General features: G+C 42.2%; 1 protein-coding gene across 1 annotated transcript in view; it reads left to right on the forward strand.

Moving 5' to 3' along the window:
- Nucleotides 1–21,015, forward strand: part of NEK10 (NIMA related kinase 10) — a 76,333-nt gene that overhangs the window by 7,365 nt on the left and 47,953 nt on the right. The window contains exons 2-8 of the mRNA XM_029911002.1: nucleotides 3,552–3,663; nucleotides 4,039–4,099; nucleotides 9,176–9,309; nucleotides 11,053–11,151; nucleotides 15,049–15,133; nucleotides 16,342–16,383; nucleotides 20,652–20,730. Of these exons, the coding sequence (XP_029766862.1) occupies nucleotides 3,590–3,663; nucleotides 4,039–4,099; nucleotides 9,176–9,309; nucleotides 11,053–11,151; nucleotides 15,049–15,133; nucleotides 16,342–16,383; nucleotides 20,652–20,730 (574 nt within the window). The 5' untranslated portion in view covers nucleotides 3,552–3,589. The remainder of the gene's footprint in view (nucleotides 1–3,551; nucleotides 3,664–4,038; nucleotides 4,100–9,175; nucleotides 9,310–11,052; nucleotides 11,152–15,048; nucleotides 15,134–16,341; nucleotides 16,384–20,651; nucleotides 20,731–21,015) is intronic.

Here is a 21,015-nt window from a genome sequence, read left to right on the forward strand (position 1 = left end):
CCCGTCTGCTCCAACAAAGACCCAGGGTCTGAATTACTTGCCCCAAAGCTGCAGATTTACCTGAAAGCAGCTAACAGAAGTGTTCCTGTCTTTAACACTCAGATGCCCAACTCCCAATGGGGTCTAAACCCAAATAAATCCGTTTTACCCTGTATAAAGCTTATACAGGGTAAACTCATAAATTGTTCGCCCTCTATAACACTGATAGAGAGATATGCACAGTTGTTTGCTCCCCCAGGTATTAATACATACTCTGAGTTAATTAATAAGTAAAAAGTGATTTTATTAAATACAGAAAGTAGGATTTAAGTAGTAACAGACAGAACAAAGTAAGTCACCAAGCAAAATCAAATAAAATGCGCAAATCTATGTCTAATCAAACTGAATACAGATAAGATCCTCATCAGTTCCAGAATGCTCCCTTTTACAGACTAATCTCCTTTTAGCCTGGGTCCAGCAATCACTCACATCCCTTGCAATCACTGCCCTTTGTTCCAGTTTCTTTCAAGTATCCTGGGGGGTGGAGATGCTCTCTCTTTAGCCAGCCGAAGACAAAATGGAGGGGTCTTCCAGGGGTTTAAATAGACTTTCTCTTGTGGGTGGAGACCCCCTCCTCACTCCTATGCAAAGTCCAGCTCCAAGATGGAGTTTAGGAGTCACCTGGGCAAGTCACATATCCATGCATGACTCACAGTTTTTACAGGTAGCATCCATTGTTTACATGCTACCTTGAACGTCCTCAAGTAGACTTCTTATGTGGATTGGAGCATTCCAAGATCCATTGTCCTTTAAGTGTTTCTTGATTAGGTACTTAATTTCAACATTCCTTTCTTCAGGAACTTACCAAATGCTCTACTAAGGTTATTTAGAAATCAAGCCAGTGCACAGCCAATATTCATAACATTCATAACTTCGAATACAAAAATGATACATGCATACAAATAGGATTAATACATTCAGTAGATCATAACCTTTGAGATATGTTACTTGGCATATGTAGCATAAAACACATTCTAAGCATATTTCCATAAAGCCTTATGGGAGATACCGTCACACCAATGTCATTAGTGTTAAATAAGGTTGATCCTATGACTGATCCTTGAGGAATTCCACTAGAAACTTCCCGACAACCTGACAGTTCATAAATTTCAGAATGACCTGTAGTAGTCTCCCCTTTAACCAGTTCCTTATCCACCTTTAAATTCTCATATTAATCTGCATCTTCTCCAATTTAACTGATGCTCTTCCACATGGGAAATTATTAAGTGCCTTACTGAAATCCAGGTAGATTAGATCTACTGCATTTCTTTTGTCTAAAAAATCAGTTCTTCTGAAAGAAAGAGATCAGGTTTGTCTGGTACGATCTACCTTTTTAAAAGCCATGTTGTATTTTATCCCAATTACTGTTTAGCCCTATGTCCTTAGCAACTTTCTCTTTCAAAATTTATTCAAAGACCTTGCATACAACTGAGGTCAAACTAACGGGCCTGTAGTTTCTTGGATCACTTTTTTTCCATTTCTCAAAAATAGATACTAATTAGCAATTCTCCAGTCATAGGGTATGACCCCTGAGTTTACAGATTCATTAAAAATCCTTGCTATAGGCCTTGCAATTTCATGTGCCAGTTCCTTTAATATTCTTGGATGGGGATTATCCAACCCCTCTCCCCCCCCCCCCCCCAGTTTGGTCCATTAAACTGTTTGAGTTCGACTTCCACCTCAAATGTGGTTATTTCTGCTTCTGTATCCTCATGTCCATTAGCCACCCTGCCACTACCCCTAAGCTCCTCATTACCCTTATCAAAAACTGAGGCAAAGTATTCGTTTAGGTGTTGGGCCATGCCTAGATTATTGTTAATCTCCACCCCATTCTCAGTGCTTAGCGGTCCCACTTCTTCTTCCTTGTTTGTTTGTTTATTTATGTATATGGTTATATAATCTTTTACTGTTGTTTCTAATTTCCTTTGCAAGGTCCAACTCTGCTTGGCTTTTGGCAGTTCTCACTTTTCCCCTGCACTTTCTGACCTCCAAGAGGTAGCTTTCCTTGCTGATTCTTCCAACCTTCAATTTCTTGTAGGCTTTCTGCTTTCTCTTAATAACCTGTTTGAGATGTTTGTCCACTTTGGTGTGCAACCCTTCTCTGAGAATTTTTTCCCCTTGTTTGGGATCCAGGTTTCAGATAGCTTCTGCAACTTTGCCTGAAAGTAGTTCTAAGCCTCCTCCACATTCAGACACTTGAGTTCTTCAGTCCAATCCACTACCTTAGCTAATTCCCTTAATTTTTTAAAGATTGTGCTTTTTAAATCAAGGACCCTTGTTGCAGATGTGTTTTTGTTTCCTTCCATTTAGTTTAAACTGAATTAATTCATGATTACTCCAAGATAATGTACATGTGCAGCTTCCGTATCGAGTCATTTTCATTGTTTTTTCCATTCTTGGGCCACTACCACTGCTGTCTCTGTAGCTGTCATAGCCTCCTTCTCATTTGTAAGGTTTTCCTATCAACCATGAAGGCTAAAATTGAGGGTGAAATCCTGGCCCCAATGGGAGTTTTGCCATTGACTTCAGTTGGGCCAGGATTTCACCCCTAGATTTTTTTTTTTAATGAGAGTTTAGAAGCTGTAGAAACTGATGGCACTAGATTTGGAAAGCTTCCTACTCTCATGGGCAAGTTGATATTTTTTCTAGTCTTGACTATGTCATTATGGCATAGCACAGTGGTTTCCAAACTTTTAATAAGGCCAACGACCAACTGCATTTTGTCTTTTTTTGTGACCCATCATTACATATACACTCCTCCTGCCCCAGCACCGCAACCCTAATCCCAGCCCAGTGGGAGGGGGGTGGCCCAGTGGAAAGGGGGTTGGAGAATGAGCTCATCCTGCAGCAGTGAGTGCTGTCCTGTGGGGCTGGTCTCAGCTTCCTTTTCCTGGAGTTGTTACCTGGCACATGGGGTCACAGTGCCACTCAGGTTTGGCCCAACCACCCCATCATCATGCTGCGGCACAGCTGGTCTAACCCACAGTGGTGCTGCAACCCTTAGTGCCCGGTCATAATACCAGGAGTTGGAAAGCCAATCCCAATCCTGCAGGACAGGTGCCACCACTGCAGGGTGAACTTGGCTTCCAACTGCTTTCATCCACCTCCTCCAGCATCACTTAGCACAACAGGGTCCTGATCTCAGTGGGGCCCTCCTGGCACTACCATAATGTAAATAGCCAAATCCACAGCAAGAAATAATAATATGCTGGAGGAGGAACAAGCTAGTAAAAATGGATGGTGGTAGCAAGTTACTTGGGATCCCTCTTTGTCCTCTCTATCCTCTTCCCAAAAAACAGGTGTTTAGGACCAGGACTTACTTATCTTGTCTTTATGTCCTGTATTTTAAGGGATGTCCTCTGTTTAATACCTAGTGTCTCAGGTTGGGCATACAGTACATCTATTCTTTTTCACACCTTGAGTCCTAAAGTTTCTCAAGTTGGTTCTACTGTGTGCTATTACTTGCTGCCATTATAGCACAATCGTATTCTGTCGTCCACTTTATTTTTAAGGGAATGAGATGTTAATTCTGCAGTGTTGATGTTTTACAATGCCTGATCAAGACAAAAAGGTGAAGAGCACAGAAAAGGGAACAGACAAAAAACCCCAAGGGATCACTGCAAGGTATAGTATCTGATAATGGTTTAGTTTGTTTGAACCTCAACAGTGACTTTCTGGAATTTGAACCATCTGCCAAAGTTAAATGCTTTAACGTGAAATGCTCTATACATATGGCAATTGTTACTCTGGTCACAGAGTTTATTTAGACCATTGGTGATTTCAGGCATTCTGGAGAAACAAATCAATGGTTATGAAACTTCTGTATGCAAAAATAAAACAATAGTCTACTAAGGCAATGCCAGAGAATTGCTTTTTCTCTCACCAATGTCGATCACACAAATTGACCTTATTTATATTGAGCAGACTACTAGTTGACATGGTTATAAATAACTTTGTCTAATGAGTTATTAATAGATACATTATTATGTTTTATCCTAGGGATTACTCTGATCTTAAAAGACTTCGGTCTCTTTTAAATGTCCAGTCAAGCAAACAGCAGGTATTTTTTAGTAGTCATTATTCAACATGCTGAACAGTTGTATGATCATGCAAAATAATGATTGTGGTAGTCAGTATGAATTTTGTGCATTGTCAGAAATAGTCAAAGTTTTTAGTGAGCTCATGTGCAGTTCAATTCACTAGAAACTTGTATTTTTTTGGCAATAGCAGAGTTTCTCTGTAGGAAAAATCCCATTTACATAGTGTAAAGGAATGAAATCAATCAGCTTTTTATGCTGATATGTCATCTTCATTTTTAAAATAACAGCAAAATTATCTTCATTTGTTTTGCTATGTCAACATATCTAGCAGAGTTTATGCTTTCACAGTTATTTATCGCTGAACAGCTTAACAACTTTGTCTTTTTCCACACCCTTTGATAATGTCATGAGGAAGTAGTCCCCATTTTCAGCAAGAGCAGGTTAATTATAACGTGATGAAAGGAAGTGAAGGATGCAGAACCACAGGTAAACAATTCCACCATGTATAAATAGTCTTTAGAGAAAGACAACTTGAGGTTAAAACTATGTCAAGAAAATTGATTACACTGGTAGTTATCTGCTTATAAGGTCTTCTTCGAGTGATTGCTCATGTGTATTCCACAATAGGTGTGCGTGCTCGCCACGTGCACCAGTGTCGGAAGTTTTTCCCCTAGCAGTGCCCCTAGCAACCATGGTGCGGTATAAGGGGCGGTGTGTGCTCCCCCACCCTCAGTTCCTTCTTGCCGGCAGTGAAGGTGCTTCAGAACTGCTCTGCTCCAGCTTTGCTGTAGCTCGTCCCCAGAACTGCTTGTTCGTTCAGTGTATGGTACCTGTAGTTAGTTAAAGGAACTAACAAATTTATTTGAGCATAAGCTTTTGTAGGCTAAAGCCTACTTCATCAGATGCATGCAGTGGAAAATACAGTAAGAAGATATATATATATATATGTACACACACACATACACACAGAGAACATGAAAAAATGGGTGTTGCCATACCAACTCTAATGAGACTAATTGAATAAGGTGGGCTATTAGCAGGAGAAAAAAACATTTGTAGTGATAACCAGGATGGCCCATTTCAAACAGTTGACAAGAAGGTTCAAGCCGCAGCAGACTCCCACCCAGGCCACCCATTCAAAATATGAGACTGCTTATAAAAAGTCGTGGGACAATAAGAGGCGCCCACAGAGGCCTGCCCCCCGAGCCTGGGTCCTCCAAGGGCAAGCAGGCGGGGAAAAGGCAGTTTTGACAGGATGCCCGGGGGCACCCTGCCAATCCTCCTCACGGATCCACCCTCAATAAAGCTTCCCTTCTCCAATTGGTTGTGGGCTTTCCTCCCGGAGTGGTCGCGGCTGAATTTGGACCGATGGGTCCTCAACACCATCTCCCGGGGCTACAACCTCCAGTATATTTCCACCCCACCCAACCACCCTCTGCCCCCGTCCCTCCTGGGGGACCCCTTGCACGAGGCTTTGCTCGAGCAGGAGGTGGGGCGGCTCCTGGGCCTAGGAGCAGTGGAAGCGGTGCCGGGGGAGTTTAAAGGCAAGGGGTGCTACTCCCGCTATTTCCTTATCCCGAAGGCCAAATTGGGGCTCAGGCCCATCGTGGACCTGCGAGGTCTGAACCAGTACATGGTGAAGCTCAAGTTCCATATGGTCTCCCTGGCCTCCGTCATCCTCTCCCTGGATCCCGGGGACTGGTACACCCCCCTCAGTCTGTAGGACGTGTACTTCCACATTCATATATTCGAGGGGCACAGATGCTTCCTCTGTTTCATGGTAGGGCAGGAACACTAGCAATTTACAGTCCTCCCATTTGGCCTGTCCACGGCCCCCAGGGTATTCATGAAATGTATGTCAGTGGTAGCGGCCTACCTCAGGCGCCGCGGGGTCCAGATCTTCCCCTATCTGAATGACTGGTTGGTCAAGGGCAGCTCCCGGTCATAGGTGCGGGATCACGTGGCACTCCTTCTGTCCACGTGCTCCACTTTGGGCCTGTTGGTAAACAACACCAAGTCCACGTTAAACTCTGTGCGTTGTACCGGGACTCTCGGGGCGGTCCTGGACGCCTCGTTGGCCAGAGCCTCCCTCCCACCGGACAGGTTCGAGACCCTGAAGGGGCTCATCGATATAGTCACAAGGTTTCCGGTGACAACAGCCAGAGCATGCCTCCAGCTCTTGGATCAAATGTTGGTGCACACGTATGTGGTCCATCACGCCAGACTCAGGATGGGGCCCCTCCAGCTCTGGTTGACCTCAGAGTTCTCCCAGGCCAGGGACAGGATGGACAAAGTCCTCACGGTGCCCAAGCCAGTGATCACCTCCCTACGGTGGTGGTCCTCCCCGAGAAACATGCTCCAAGGGGTCCCAATCAGGAGCAGGGCCTCGTCGCTGGAACTGGTGTCCGACGCGTTGGACCTGGGATGGGGGGCCCATGTGGGGAATGCTCAGACCCAAGGTCTGTGGTCGGCTCAGGATCTGATCCTCCACATAAACGTTAAGGAGCTCAGGGCGGTACGACTGGTGTGCATGCCTTCCGCTCGCAACTGGAGGGCTGGGTGGTCAGGGTTCTTATGGACAATACGACCTCAATATTTTACATCAACAGGCAAGGCGGGGCCTAATCCTCTGCCCTCTGCCATGAAGCCCTCAGGCTGTGGGACTTTTGTATAACCCATGACATCTGCCTAAAGGCCTTCCATCTTCCAGGGGCCCGGAATGCGCGGGCAGATCACTTGAGCAGGGACTTCTCCTCTCAGCACGAGTGGTCTCTCCACCCAGAGGTGGTGCACAGACTTTTCCAAGTGTGAACTCCCCAGGTGGACCTGTTCGCAACTCGGCAGAACCGTCGGTGTCCCCAGTTCTGCTCCGGGGGGCGGGGCTGGGATGGGGCGCTATCTCCAATGCCTTCCTCCAGTCCTGGTCTGGCCAGTTTCTCTGTGCCTTTCCCCCATTCTCGCTGATTGGCAAAGTCCTGGAAAAGATAGACAGACATGGCCCGGGTCCTTCTGATTGCCCTGGTGTGGCCCATGCTGCATTGGTTTGGGACCCTCACTGGCCTGGCAGTCGCCCCGCTGTGGCCGTTGCCGTCCTGCCCGGACCTACTTTCCCAGGACCAGGGCTGCCTCCTCCACCCCAACCTAGTGGCACTCCACCTCACGGCGTGGCTGCTCAATGGTTAGGCCGGGAGGAGAGGACGTGCTCGGAAGGGGTTTAGCGCGTCCTCTTGGAAAGCAGGCGATCCTCCACGCACCAAGCCTACTTGCCAAAGTGGTCTCGGTTCTCCCAATGGGCGGATGAGCGGGGTGCTTGCCCCGTGGCTGCCCCAATCCAGCTCATTTTGGTTTACCTCCTTCACCTTAGAGCCCAGGCCCTGGCGCCCTCTACCATCAAGGTGCACTTAGCGACCATATCGGCCTTCCACCTGCCGGTGCAGGGCCACACGATATTCTCCCATGCTATGACTGGCTGACACCTTAAGGGATTGGATTGTCTCTTCCTGTACGTCAGGCCCCCAGTCCCAAAGTGGGACCTGAACGTGGTGCTGGCCCGCCTCATGGGTCACCCGTTTGAGCCACTAACTATGTGCTCCTGGTCCCACCTCTAGTGGAAGGCGATCACGTCGGCTAGGCGGGTCTCGGGGTCTCCAGGGGTCAGTAGGAGCGCTCCCTATGGGTACTGCTAGGGGAAAATCTTCCGACACTGGTGCACGTGGAGAGCACGCACACCTATTGTGGAACATACATGAGCAACACATCTCAAAGAACACCAGTTACGGAAAAAGTAACTGTCTTTTTTCTAGTGTTTGTAGCAAAGTCCTCTTTTCCCCCCACTCCCTGTTGGGATTTCTCTCTACCATCCCTATTTCATGTGAATCCACATAATTGTGGGTGTTACTCGGTGGTCTAGCTGGATGGCCTATTTCTCTTGTTCTTCTACATGCTATTCAACATGATTTTCATGGGATTGACTGCTGCGGCATGGCTGAAAGTCCTGACATTTTGGAGGCAGTCCTGAGAAATCCATCCAAAGCCCAATGTAGCTAGATATGTAACATAGGAAGGAGCATCCTTACTACTTGTAAATCCATTGCTGATGCTGTACAAAGGTGTGGAGAATTGATCCAAAGGATTCTTTGTAACATAGAGGGCTATGTATTTGCTTCACTGAGGCTGAAGTTTGCAAGCTACGAGGCAGCTAAATGTGAAAAATTATCCTCCAGGAAGCTATCACAATGGATAGCAGTGGTTGGAGGGAGTGTTGTGTGTGGCTGCACTGCACCTGTTTACACAAATCAAGCTAGTAGGTGTGGACATCCTTACAGTAACTAAGGGTGGTAGAAACACTTAGCATTTAAAGTTGAAATGGCTGAGACACCTAATACAGATAGACCTCTAAAGTGACAGGAAATATTGTACCTCTATGCAGCTGTGTGAGTGGGATTGACAGTAAAATTTCTGAAACAGTGTATAATATCAATGGTTTAATACAACCTGTAGCAGGCTGGCCTGGAGGGTCACTGATCTCAAAATTTGTCACATTTCTTCATCTACCAGTTTGATCCAGCACTGCGTTGGATCAGAGTATTAATATAGCTTTGTTTGCATTGTGGGATGTAATTTCATATTAGTCTAACAGATTTCAAGTTTTTCCTGTTATTTATGCCAACTTCAAATAGAATTTTCTTTAAAACTTGCTATGCTGAGCTAATGGAGCAGCTACCTTTTCTTTTTACTTCAGTACACATCTGCGCTTGATGGTGCAGGGTGTGAGTGAAGAGGAGAAATTTAGACTTCTTCTCCACTTCCTGGATAATATCTGCTAAAGGAATAGAATGAGTCAGTTTTCCATCAGATGCTTCTTCCGCAATCTTGAGTATTCTTTCCACCCCTACTAGAAGGCTCTAGAGTAGGAAGAAAATTATTCCAAAGAAGTTGCGGCAAGATTTACTTTTATAATGGCAACTGTTGGATCTTAAGTTAGATAGTATCTGAAATCCCAATAAGAATTTGAGAAGACAAAAGCTAATCTTTTCTCTGCTTGGTTACTTTCTATATACTGTTTGCCTTATGCATATCCTTCCTTGTATTTTCAGCTCCCAGCCATTAACTTTGAAACTGCTCAAAATAGTATGACCAAGTCAGAACAATACACTAACAAGACTAATGGACAAAGAAGCCGAGGTCAATGGCAAGAATCAACTGAAGCTGTTGAACTTGAAAACTTTAGGTAAAGATTGTACCTTTCTTTTAATCAAATATGCAAAGTATGGATGGAGCATGAACTTGGACTTCTAATCCTAACTCTGCTTCTGTGGGTTTAAATCAGACCTTTAAATTTACAACAGTTTTTCTTCTTACCTTATCAATGATGAATTTTTTAAAAATAGCAAAGGAGAGGTTAACAGTGCTAAAGGTATAATTGATACTTGAAACCCCAGAATCTCACACTTTTTAACTGGTAAATGTTTGAAGGACATATTAAATTATACATATTCACTTCTAAAGGAAAGAAGAGATGTGTGGTTTGCAAAATGCAACAAATTATCAGATTAAAGGTTCCCCAAGGGCAGTTAGGCAGTTCAGATTGCTGTTCCATTAAGCACTTTCTTATTTGCATTGTTATAAACACAGGAAGGAATCATAAGATGCCTAAGGTAGAATCTGTTTTGTTCTTCTGATGTTGTGTGTTCTTAGGTGCACCCATTATTTAAATGTATTTGGTTAAGAAAGTTCTGCCAGCCATTCTAGCTGAAAAGTTGAACATATCGCATTTAATTGGTTGAAATGCTTTGTTATATCATCAGGGTTGTACTGTGTACAAGTGTCTTGGCTGTGAAAGAGAACGAGCACACACCACATCAGGAGAATCAGAAGGCTGGATAATCAGGGGATCATGAGCACATTCCTCAAAGCCTGTTGGGCTTCCTCTTCAAAGGATAAAAGACGTGTGCAGCTCCTAAGATTTGGAGGACAGAAGCACCAATCTTTCAGAGTTTAGAAGCTTTGTTCAAACCTTGGGAGACACATCTGACCTCTTAGCCAAATGAGAGTTGGATAATTGAGATCTCACTGTTTTCATTTTAATTAATTTTTAAAACATCCTATAACATATTAAAACTTCTCTAAATCTAACATCATTAGGAAATAGCAGAAAGATGAAATATGGCTATTTTTAACCTTCAGAAACCCCTGTTATGTCAGACTAATTCTGTTTCTGCTCAAAAGTGCTACATCTTTCTAAACATTTAGGTTAATAGCAGGTGCGTTTTATTATTATGAATTATTGTCCTTCAAGACCTTTTCTTCATGACTGTCTGGTCCCTGTCACTGGCCCAAAATGGTTCCGTGCCACTTCACTCTCGTTTGTCATTGTTATTTATATAACACTTAAAGCATGCATCATGCTTTCCAGACAGAAGGCACTGTTGCTGCCCCAAAAAGCTTACACCATACATTGAACATTACATAACAAAAAGTGATGGTAGACAATAGGGTGGGCACTGGAGTAAGGTTGGGACCATGCAACTTAGGATCATGCATTAAGTCAGCAGTTCAGAATCAGGGGTTTAGCTTTTTCTGTATGCATTTTGCGGTTGGTGTTTAAGTAATTTGGTTTTACCTTATGAGTATTTTTTAATACTGTTAATACATCCGAAAGTGATATCATTCAGTGAGTAAAAAAAGAGAGGCAGAGCTGGAGCCACAGTACCAGTAGTGACAGTATATGAAGGCAGTTACCGAATGGCTGCTCCCACTTGCTGCTGCATAGGCTGTTGAGATCTGCTAAATGCTAATTTAAATAAAAGTAGTAGTCATGTTAGTCAAACAATTTGTTATCATATAATAATCTCAACAATTAACTGTCTGCTAATAAAGTTTTTCTCCTCATTAACTTTCAGTAATCTAAACTTATCTTACTACAATGTAATTAACAATACTGCATTTTTCTTCCCCCCCACCCCCGGCGCAGTGTGAACTACAGGAATGAGAGAAATTTTAGCAAGCATGCTCAACACAAACAGTTTCAAGAGATCTTTACAGCTTTGGTTAAGAACAGACTTACCTGCAGGTAAGAACATGTGATACATGTATGTCTGGAATAGAGGAGACTACTCATTCACTTGGATTAGGCAGGGATCCAAGAAGCATGAGTAAGGTGTGGCTTGTACACGTCAGCAACAGTCCCTGTGGTATGGAAACTGGTTTCACAATATGGGGCTGGGAGATCTTTAATATAAAAAAAACTGGGTCTCCCAATCTAAATCTGGGCAGATGATAACAATACTTCTCTGCTTCCTAAGTTCATTTACACACCGTGAACCTGTTGTCTTAAAATTCTGTAAATTTTTTGTTGGAAGTCAATTCTTTGATTTCCCTGTTGCTGATGGCATGCCCATCTACAGAAAAAACAGGCTCAATTTCGCTCATCTCAATTGCATCAGCACTGTAAAACTAGCTTGCTACTCATATTTACTTGACCATTGAAGGCTTATAGAGAGGAAACCCTTTTCATACCATTTCTCATAGAATTAGATTGAAACTTCACATGAAATTGTAAGGACTGGCCTAACAGTCACAGCTGGGCTGGTGACCACAGGTAAGGAAGTCCACTAGATGGTAGGGATCAGAGTAATTGGTAGAGCCGTGACCAATAAGCAAGAGTGAGAGTCAGGCTGGGGTCCGAGACTGGAGATTAGAGTTAATTACCACGCTGGAATCAGGAGACAAGAGTCAGGGTCAGAGTCAGGCTGGAGTTAGAGATTTGAGATCAGAAGCAAGATGCAGTCTGGAGTTGCCAAAGGCCAGAAGTCTGTGTGGTTTGTCCAGGAAACTTCCTGGAGTGCCCTCCAGGATTAAGTATTGCATTTGGCCAATCAGAAGGCTGCAGGGTGCTGTCACTCTAGACCGGGGTGGGCAAACTTTTTGGCCCGAGGGCCATATTGGGGTTGCGCAACTGTATGGAGGGCCGGGTAGGGAAGGCTGTGCCTCCCCAAACAGCCTGGCCCCCACCCCCTAACTGCTCCTTCCCACTTCCGCCCCCTGACTACCCCCCTCAGAACCTCCAACCCATCCAACCCCCCCCGCTCCCTGTCCCCTGACTGCCCTCTTGACCCCTATCCACATCCCCGCCCCCTGACAGGCCCCCCGGGACTCCCACTCCCAACCCCCCCTGTTTCCCATCCCCTGACTGCCCCCCAGAACCTCTGCCCCATCCAATCGCCCCCTCCTCCCTGACTGCCCCCAGGACCCCACTCTCCCTTACCCAACCCCCCCACTCCCCGCCCCTTTACCAGCAGCAGGAGCTCACAGCCACGACACCCGGCCAGAGCCAGCTGCGCTCCCCATGCTGCCCAGCGGGAGCGGCGGGCCAGAGTGCTGCCTGCGTGGCGGCGTGGCTGTGGGAGAGGGAGAACAGTGGGGGAGGGGCCGGGGACTAGGCTCCCCGCCCGGAAGCTCAGGGGCCGGGCAGGATGGTCCCGCAGGCCGGATGTGGCCTGTGGGCCGTAGTTTGCCCACGACTGCTCTAGACCCTTTGGGCAGTGCTTCCTGCAGTGCCTAACTGTCACTGTGCTACATGGATGTAGTTCTGCGTGTGTCCCCCCATCCTCTCCAGTGGCAATATGGGAATGTCAGCCATCCCAGGCTCCGCAGACCTGGGTTCTAGTCTCACAGATCTTTACAGAAATAATTGAAAGACATTCAAGAAAATATGGGCACTGAAATTTATTTTTTGAAAGAAATGTATATTTTATATTTAAATACAATTTTCTATTTAAATCCCAGGTAAAATTTTCAAAAAACACCCAAGTGATTTAGGAGTTTTAAGGCCAGCTTTATAAAGGTATTTAGGCACCTAAAGATCCAGTTAGATGTCTAGGGGGATTTTCAAAGAACCTAACCAAGTTAGTCACCCACCTCCCATTAAAAATCACGAAAGTCAGTGGGAATTAGGCACCTAACTTGCTTAGACCCTTTTGTAAATTCCACTAGATGCCTATCTGCATCTTTAGACACGTAAATATCTTTGTAAGTCTGGTCCTACTTTTAATTTTCAACAGTGTTTTATGCACTTAGGAGCCAAAGTCTCCTTGCAATGGGACTTCGGCCATGTCTGCACTACAGACTTCTGGGCTGACATAGCTCTTCCAGGAATCATTCCTGACCAACATAGCTGTATTGACAGAAACCCCTAGTGCAGAGGCAGTTATGTTGGCAAAACTATACTTTTGCCATTATATCTTATTTTGCTCAGGGCAGTGAGTGGAATAAACTATGGCAGTAAAAGTGCAGCTTTGCTGGTATAGCTGCATCCACGCGAGGAGCACTTTGCTGGTAGAGTACAGAGGTATAGCTATACTGGTAAAACCTCTCCTAGTGTAGACATAGGCGTAGGTTCCTATGTGCCTAAGTCACTTTTGAAAATGGGACTTAGACTCTTAATTCACTTAGGCACTTTTGAAAATTTTAGCCCACTTCTCTTTTGGGTACAGTGCAATGTGTCATTGTACTCCTGTAGAGGAACTGTAATGAGACAACTTCATTTGCTGATAATTCAAGGAAACTGTACGTTATCTCTTTCCAAACACTTTATGATTGTGACAAACCTAATTATTTCTGACTTTTTTGTTTCCCATCCCTTTGATGATGCTATAATGAAGTTAGTACCTTGTATTGAAAATGAAAGACCTGGATGAGGTTAATAATGCTAGCATATATTAATAGCCCTGTGAAACCAGGAACACAAGTGCAGTCACAAGGGTATTACATGCTCTTTTATAAGCACATTGCTACTAGTATGTTGCTAGCCTCTCTTTAGAACAACTGCCATTGCAGAAGGTCAAAGCCTCTAGAGGCTGCATTGGATAACTACTACCCCTGCAGGGGAACATGAAAGACAGATTGCCCTGTTAAAGCCTATGGATTCTGTCAGGGATCTGGGCCTCCTGAAAACCTGAGATTTTAAGGAATCACTTCTTAAGGCATGCTGAAGAGCACTCCCCGTCTATTCCAAACAGAGAATAGAGGTCATTTTACAGTATGTAATAATATTTTTTATTTACAAAGCACAACCCTCACCCCCTCACCCCTTGCAAAAGCATTCTATGCAAGCCATCAATTCTCCTTGAAAGCAAAGCACCACTTTTCTGGGGAGGCAAGTGTGAGAACCTAGGATAGAGCCACTACTCTTAACAGGGCTTGGGTACAAAGAGGCTGTGCCAAATAAGTTGATGCTGGAGTTCTATTTGCATCTATTACAGCACAGCCTTTATTTTTATCAAAATATTTTTAGCCATTGGCTTAATTCCCAACAGCAAATGATAACAAGGGAAGAGAACTGCCACATCACATAGACTTCTGTTTCTGGATAGCTTTTTCCAGATAAATACAGATACTCACCCCTTTTATTTATATGTATGTATCTATAAAAAGTGTGTGTGTGTGTGTGTATATATAGGTGTCTAAAGATTTTTTTTATAATAATATAGAATATATAACTTTCATAGACAATGGTAAACTATTTGTTTATATCGTATCTTGAAAAGTTATAGATCAGTGATGCTCATTCCTGGAACTTGGTAGTACTGTTGTATCTAGGTGCTTTACTTTAAGCACACGAGCAGTACCATTGAAATCAGGGGGACTACTTGTGCTTAAAGATCAGCATATGCTTTTCTGGATTAGGGCCTGAGTGAATATTGTGTCTATTAGGTGTAACAAGTGCTGGTTAGTAATGTGCAGTTTAATGAAATCTAATGTGTTCATAGGGAATTCATATTGTGTCAGCTGATACTGTATTTATAGTGCTTGAATACAAGTAGTATTAAAATATGCTGTTTTGTTGGTTTTCATGCTTAATTTCATGACTCATGCCCCAAATTGAAAAACGGTGTTATGTATGTTCGTTGTTATGCATTTGTTGTTGCCTCGGGTTTATAACTGGATGTTTTTGATGTTTCTGCTACAGGGAGTGGGTTAATCGAGCCCCATCCATCCATTTCCTGAGAGTACTAATCTGTCTTCGATTATTAATGAGGGATCCATGCTATCAGGTTGGTTTGCCAAAATATTGTTTCTTATTGAAAGACAGAACACATATAAACTTATATGTATTGTATATGTAATATGAAAATATAACAGTAAACTAAAAACATTCAACAAAACTCCAGTAGTGAAAGTTTAACCAAGTAAGAGTACTGAAACTGCAAAACCGTTGCAGTTGATACAAACATTTTGCTGTATACATGTGCCTTTTGCAGAATACATTTATTCAACTTCTGATGCTTCCTGTACGGTATATATAGTCATTAAGTCTTAATAAGAACATAGGAATTACTATACCAGAAGAGATGAACAGTCGAGTCTAAGAATCCTGTTCCTGATACTGGCCAACTCTGTAGAGAGACATATAAAACCCTCACAATGCAAATGCATTAATTGTAGAAAACTATAAAATTGAGGGAAATACCATCCCACTGTTCCCACTGGTGTTCATCTGGTATTCTGAAATATAATGACTGGGTGCCATTAATATTATCCTAGCTGTTATGATTATAGATTGTTATTCATATAGGTTAAAAAGATTTAAAAAAACTGGGCATGTTTAGTCTTGAAAAAAGAAGACTGAGGATGGACCTGATAACAGTCTTCAAATACGTTAAGGACTGATATAAAGAGGACTATGATCAATTGTTCTTCATGTCCACTGCAGGTAGGACAAGAAGTAATGGGCTTATCTGCAGCAAGGGAGATTCAGATTAACTGTTAGGAAAAACTTACTCTAAGGGTTGTTAAACTCTGGAATAGGCTTCCAAGGGAGGTTAGGAAATCCCCATCATTGGAGGTTTTTAAAAACAGGCTGGACAAACACTGGTGAGGGGTAGTCTAGGTTTACTTGGTCCTGCCACAGTGCAGGTGGCTGGACTTGATGACTTCTTGAGGTCCCTTCCAGTCCTACATTTTTATGGTTCCATATCTCTAATCCTCTTTAGAAACTTAAGCTATTTGCCTCAGCATACTGCAGTTCCATGCATTCTGTAGCTTAATCATACATTATTGTCTCAATTTTCAGATGTTCAAAATTAAATGTAAGTATCTTGATTTTTGAAGGTGCCAAGCACCCACAAATTCCATTAACTTCATTGTGCTTTGGGAGAGCGCAGCACTGCCAAAAACAGGCCATTTATATTGAAGTACCCATTTGTCTCAATGTTTCTGTGTTATGACAAACTTAATTAGTTTTCTTCTTTATTTTTGTCAGGAAGTGCTCCATAACCTGGGTGGGATTGAAAATCTAGCCCAGGTAAAATATTCTTTATTGTTTTGTCTCTTATCTTACACAATAGTTTGATTTTGCAAAGGCAAGAATGAAATGTATTGTAAAAGTGTTATTCTTTTGGCACATGGAGAGAAATAAATTTGTTCTCCGATTAGCACATGGATAAGTAGGTGTGGTTACCAATTATGCCCAAAGCAACTGTACATGTAATTTAGTAGCATGCACCAATGACATTTTCTTTCAGCTAATTGGATTAGACAGTAGCTAGTTTGCTGAAGTGAAAAAGACTATTAAAGGTCAACACATGTTTGGCTCAATCATGAGAATAAGTTCTAGGATTTTGAGGGAAGGGTGTGTAAAGTCCCTGACTGACTTCTCTGAAGGAATAACAAAAGTGACAGAAACACTATTAGTTTGAAATAAAAGCAGACTGAAATGACTGTTTTTCACAGATTGCTGTGCTTTAATTAATGAGGTCTGTTAGGGTTTTTTTTTATATCGTTGCTTCCCGTGCATAGCATTCCATGCTGGATGTGACTTTGGTCATGGCAAATTAAAAGAAAAGTCTCTGGAGAGTTGTGAAAAGGACAAAATAAATAGAAATATAATTTTGAAAAAAATCAAAACGCATGACATTATTTTTTGTTCTGCACAAAATAGTTTTTATTTGTCCAGGTTTAATTCTTGCAGACAAAAAGGGTAACACATATTATGTGATAATACAACTGTTTGGAACACAGAAGCTAGCATTCTGGAATACAGCATTGATTAATTTACTCTGATGATCCAGGGAAGCCAAAAAGCCTTTGGAATGCATCTTATGTTAAAAGTTTTCATGTTCATTAGGTTCCATTTTGTAAAGATGGAATCCTGGTAAAAATGCTAAAATTGTTTTTAAATAACCAGACAGTAGGTCATGGGTGCATGTCTGTGGCTCCCACTGTGCCCACATTGGCTCTTCAAATCTAAACAAATTCAGTTTCAAAGAATAAAGCTCTCACTTGAGAGTACACTTGTGCGTCCCACTTGTGCTATCTTAGTGTTGGTATTGAATCCTTCCTCTCTATTAGACTCCCTTTATGCTCAGGGTTCAAAATATTCAGCTCTTAAGGTTCACAGTGAAGTTTGCTCAAGTGTTTACTGTCACATCAAATCGCCCACATACAAATATCTCCAAATGTCAGCCGTTATGGCTATTTTTTTATACCATTAAATCCATTAGTCTAATGGCAACTGTGGCAATAGTGCGGCTATGTACTGTGTATTATATTATAGGTGCAGCAGTTGCACTGCTTATAGTTAAAATTACATAATAGTTTTCATTCTAGCCAGTTTTCACTTGCTCATAGCTTTCTGAAACTTTCACCTTCTGTGCTGAATTTTTCAGGCTTGGTCTCTGCCTGAAGGTGAATTATTTTTAGAAATGAAATCTTAGCAGTATGATATCTCACTACGCACTCAGTTACTAAGAGGTTAGTAGAGGCTCATAGGTTTTGTGTATAAAGTATGGGTGTGCAGATTAGTAAACTGGTATTAGTGAGGGTCCACTCTATGTTAGTTTTGCTTCTAGAGAGAAGGAATCATAAGTGATTGTGCACTTCCAGCACAGACTGTGAAAGACTGACACCCTAGGATACGCTGTTTTGGGTTATATGCTGTTATGTTTGTAGCCCCATATTTCCTCCCAGTAGCTTTCATAAAAGTCATGCAGAGACCTGTCTAAAACTTTGGATTCTGAAATCATTACTATGTGCTGCCTCATCAATATTCTATGACATTTAAATTGCGTAGCAAGCTGGTTGTTTGAAAGAAAATTGCACTCATCTTACTTAAGCGGCAATCTAAAAGAGTAAACTCATGGCAGAGATTCTTCTTAAAACAGAGAATGATTGGTAATAGTCTTACCAGATACTGGTACAAACCACAAAAGCTCTGCACATTTCAACATTATTGGTAGCATAACCCTTGACTGTGCCTCATTATGAGAAATTTGCTCATTTTAGATGCAAATGTGCCTTTGTCTAGGAAACATCTGGTATACTATGAGTGTCACTAAATTATTGATATCAGAAATGCTGAGCCTTAAAATGAAATTTCTAATTAATTCAAGCTCTCTCCTCTACTATATGTTCTTGTTGTGTTCCTCATTGTAGATATTTGCTGTATGATTTAAAAGCTTTTAAAGTCATTTTGGCTTTGGCAGTCTGAAAAATGTGATCTGGAAGTCTTTGCTAAATGGTGATACAATAGTTCAGTTCTTCACCTTTGGAAACCTGATGTCAAGTCCTAGTCTATGACCAGAAGTAAAATTGCTCAGTTTACCTGAAATAGTCATCATACAGTTTGCAGTATCTGCTCATAGGAACCCAACACTGTACTAACAGAATAGTTTCAGGTCACTTTTTAGGTATTGGGATGCTTGAACAGCATTATGTGCCAAATGAAAAACCAATGCACCCAGAAGTACACCTGCTATTGCAGACTGTACCATGCTCAGATTCACTTTTCTCCAGCATAACCCCTGGTGGCAGTTAGTCCACATGGAATAGGATTGCAAGTTGCCAACAACGCCACCTGTGCCTTCAAGGGGCTTAGAATGAGCCAGCTTACTCCCAAAAGAGGGTGGTGCGGACTGAGAATAGTTCCTAGATATTTAATATAAAAAAGCCACTTTCATCTACTTAGCTGCTGTCTTTTAGAAGGAACATGCCAAATTAGTTGCTTCTGTAATCCACACTAATATAGTAAGGCTTTGTGTCACTCTCCAGTGGCTAGCTAGACCACATGCAGAAATTTATGATTCGGATGTGTCTTCTGTGCTACGGTGTCCTGTGTGTTAGCTCAGGTGGTGTGGTTCATGTTGTTAGATCCAGAGGTTGCCCAGTTCAGTTGCTGGAGATGACCCAAATGGGCATTAGTACATTTATAAAGCCCTGCATGGACACACAATTTGTATCCACATCTGATACATGGCTCTCTTACCCAGGCCAGGATCCAGCTTCTAGCCTTGCCAGGGGGGACGGCCTTGGGGAGAAGAGGAGAGGCAGGGGGCAAAAAGTGGACTGTTCTGATGTCCCTGCTATACAGTCCATCTTTTGTCCTTTGCACCTAAGGAGATGGGTAATGGGTAGGGCTGGGTAGCGATGGTGTGGGATTCTGGAGAAGAGGTTAATTAATTCCTGTTAGGTTATTGCTGGGTTATTTGAACAGTTAACTCAGTAATTGATGGGTCTGTTTATTTACGAGAATATTTTAAAAACTAGTCCAGAACCTCCAGAGCATTGACTGAGCTCTCTCTTTCATCATAAAGTAGTAAACAGGAAGAGGGCAATTAACTCAGGTAGATGTTAATTAGCAATTACTATTATAATCAGATTTGTAATGGAAAAAGCTAGTTTCTACCATAACTGTGGAGAGTGTAATATCTCTTCCTAATGCTGTAGTGCCGTGGCCCTCAACCTTTCCAGGCTTCTGTACCCCTTTCAGGAGTCTGATTTGTCTTGTGTACCCCCAGGTTTCACCTCACTTAAAAACTACTTGCTTACAAAATCAGACATAAAAATAAAAAAGTGTCACAGCACACTATTACTGAAAAATTGCGTACTGTCTCACTTTTACCATATAATTATAAAATAAACCAATTGGAATATAAATACTGTACTTATATTTCAGTGTATAAGTATATAGAACAGTATGAACAAGTAATTGTCTATGAAATTTTAGTTTGTACTCACTTTGCTAGTGTTTTTCCCTGGAAGATCTGTGTTTACCCCCAGGGCCAGTGGTACATGTACCCCTAGATGAGAACCACTGCTTTAGTGTCCTTCAGCCATAGCAGTTTATAGTCTATTGTGAAGTTGGTACACCACCTACAGGCAATGCTTGTGCATAGCACTTTCAAATCTATACAGTGAAACCTCCATTTTACAAACACCAATCTTACAACTGAGCAGTTATAAAAAAAAAAAAAACAACAACAACAACAACAAAAACCATTTTTCTCTATGGAAAAATAAAAATCACAAAATGAAAGTAATATTGATGAAGAACAAGTCGGCATCCTTTCACATTTAGATGCCTTCAGTGCATTGCAAATCACTTTGCAGTAGTTTGAAGGACAAGAAAAAGTGATAGATTGCAGCATACTGTGACGGATGCACCCTACCTACTGTAATTTTGAGATGTTAAATTTTATAAACTTTTCCATATATGAACTCATCAATCCCCAATTAGTTTGTAAAATAGAGGTTCTACTGTATATATGTTAACATTGTATTTTGTCCCACTTACAGTATATGGAAACAGTAGCAAATGGATATCTTGGATATGGAGAAGAGCAGCATAATGTAGACAAATTGGTCAACATGACATGTGAGTGTTGTAACTGACATATGCACTTATAACCTTAATATGGACGAGGAGCAGACAGACTGAGGGATGCTTAAAATATTTGCAAATGGTTTAGCAATTGTGGTGTTGCTAGACACTTTCCAATCATGGTCATGCAAAAGAAAACAGTACTTGAGTAGACGAAAGCACAGCGCAATAGCAGATCTCACTCTTGTACATCTGTAATATTGCTTCTGAAGAAATTGACACTTCTTTGTACATTAAAATATTGAATAACATAAATTATATCAAGTATCAGAGGGGTAG

This window comes from Terrapene carolina, unplaced genomic scaffold (assembly GCF_002925995.2).
Source record: "Terrapene carolina triunguis isolate 2854851 unplaced genomic scaffold, T_m_triunguis-2.0 Scaffold84, whole genome shotgun sequence".
Classification (NCBI taxonomy): domain Eukaryota; kingdom Metazoa; phylum Chordata; order Testudines; family Emydidae; genus Terrapene; species Terrapene triunguis.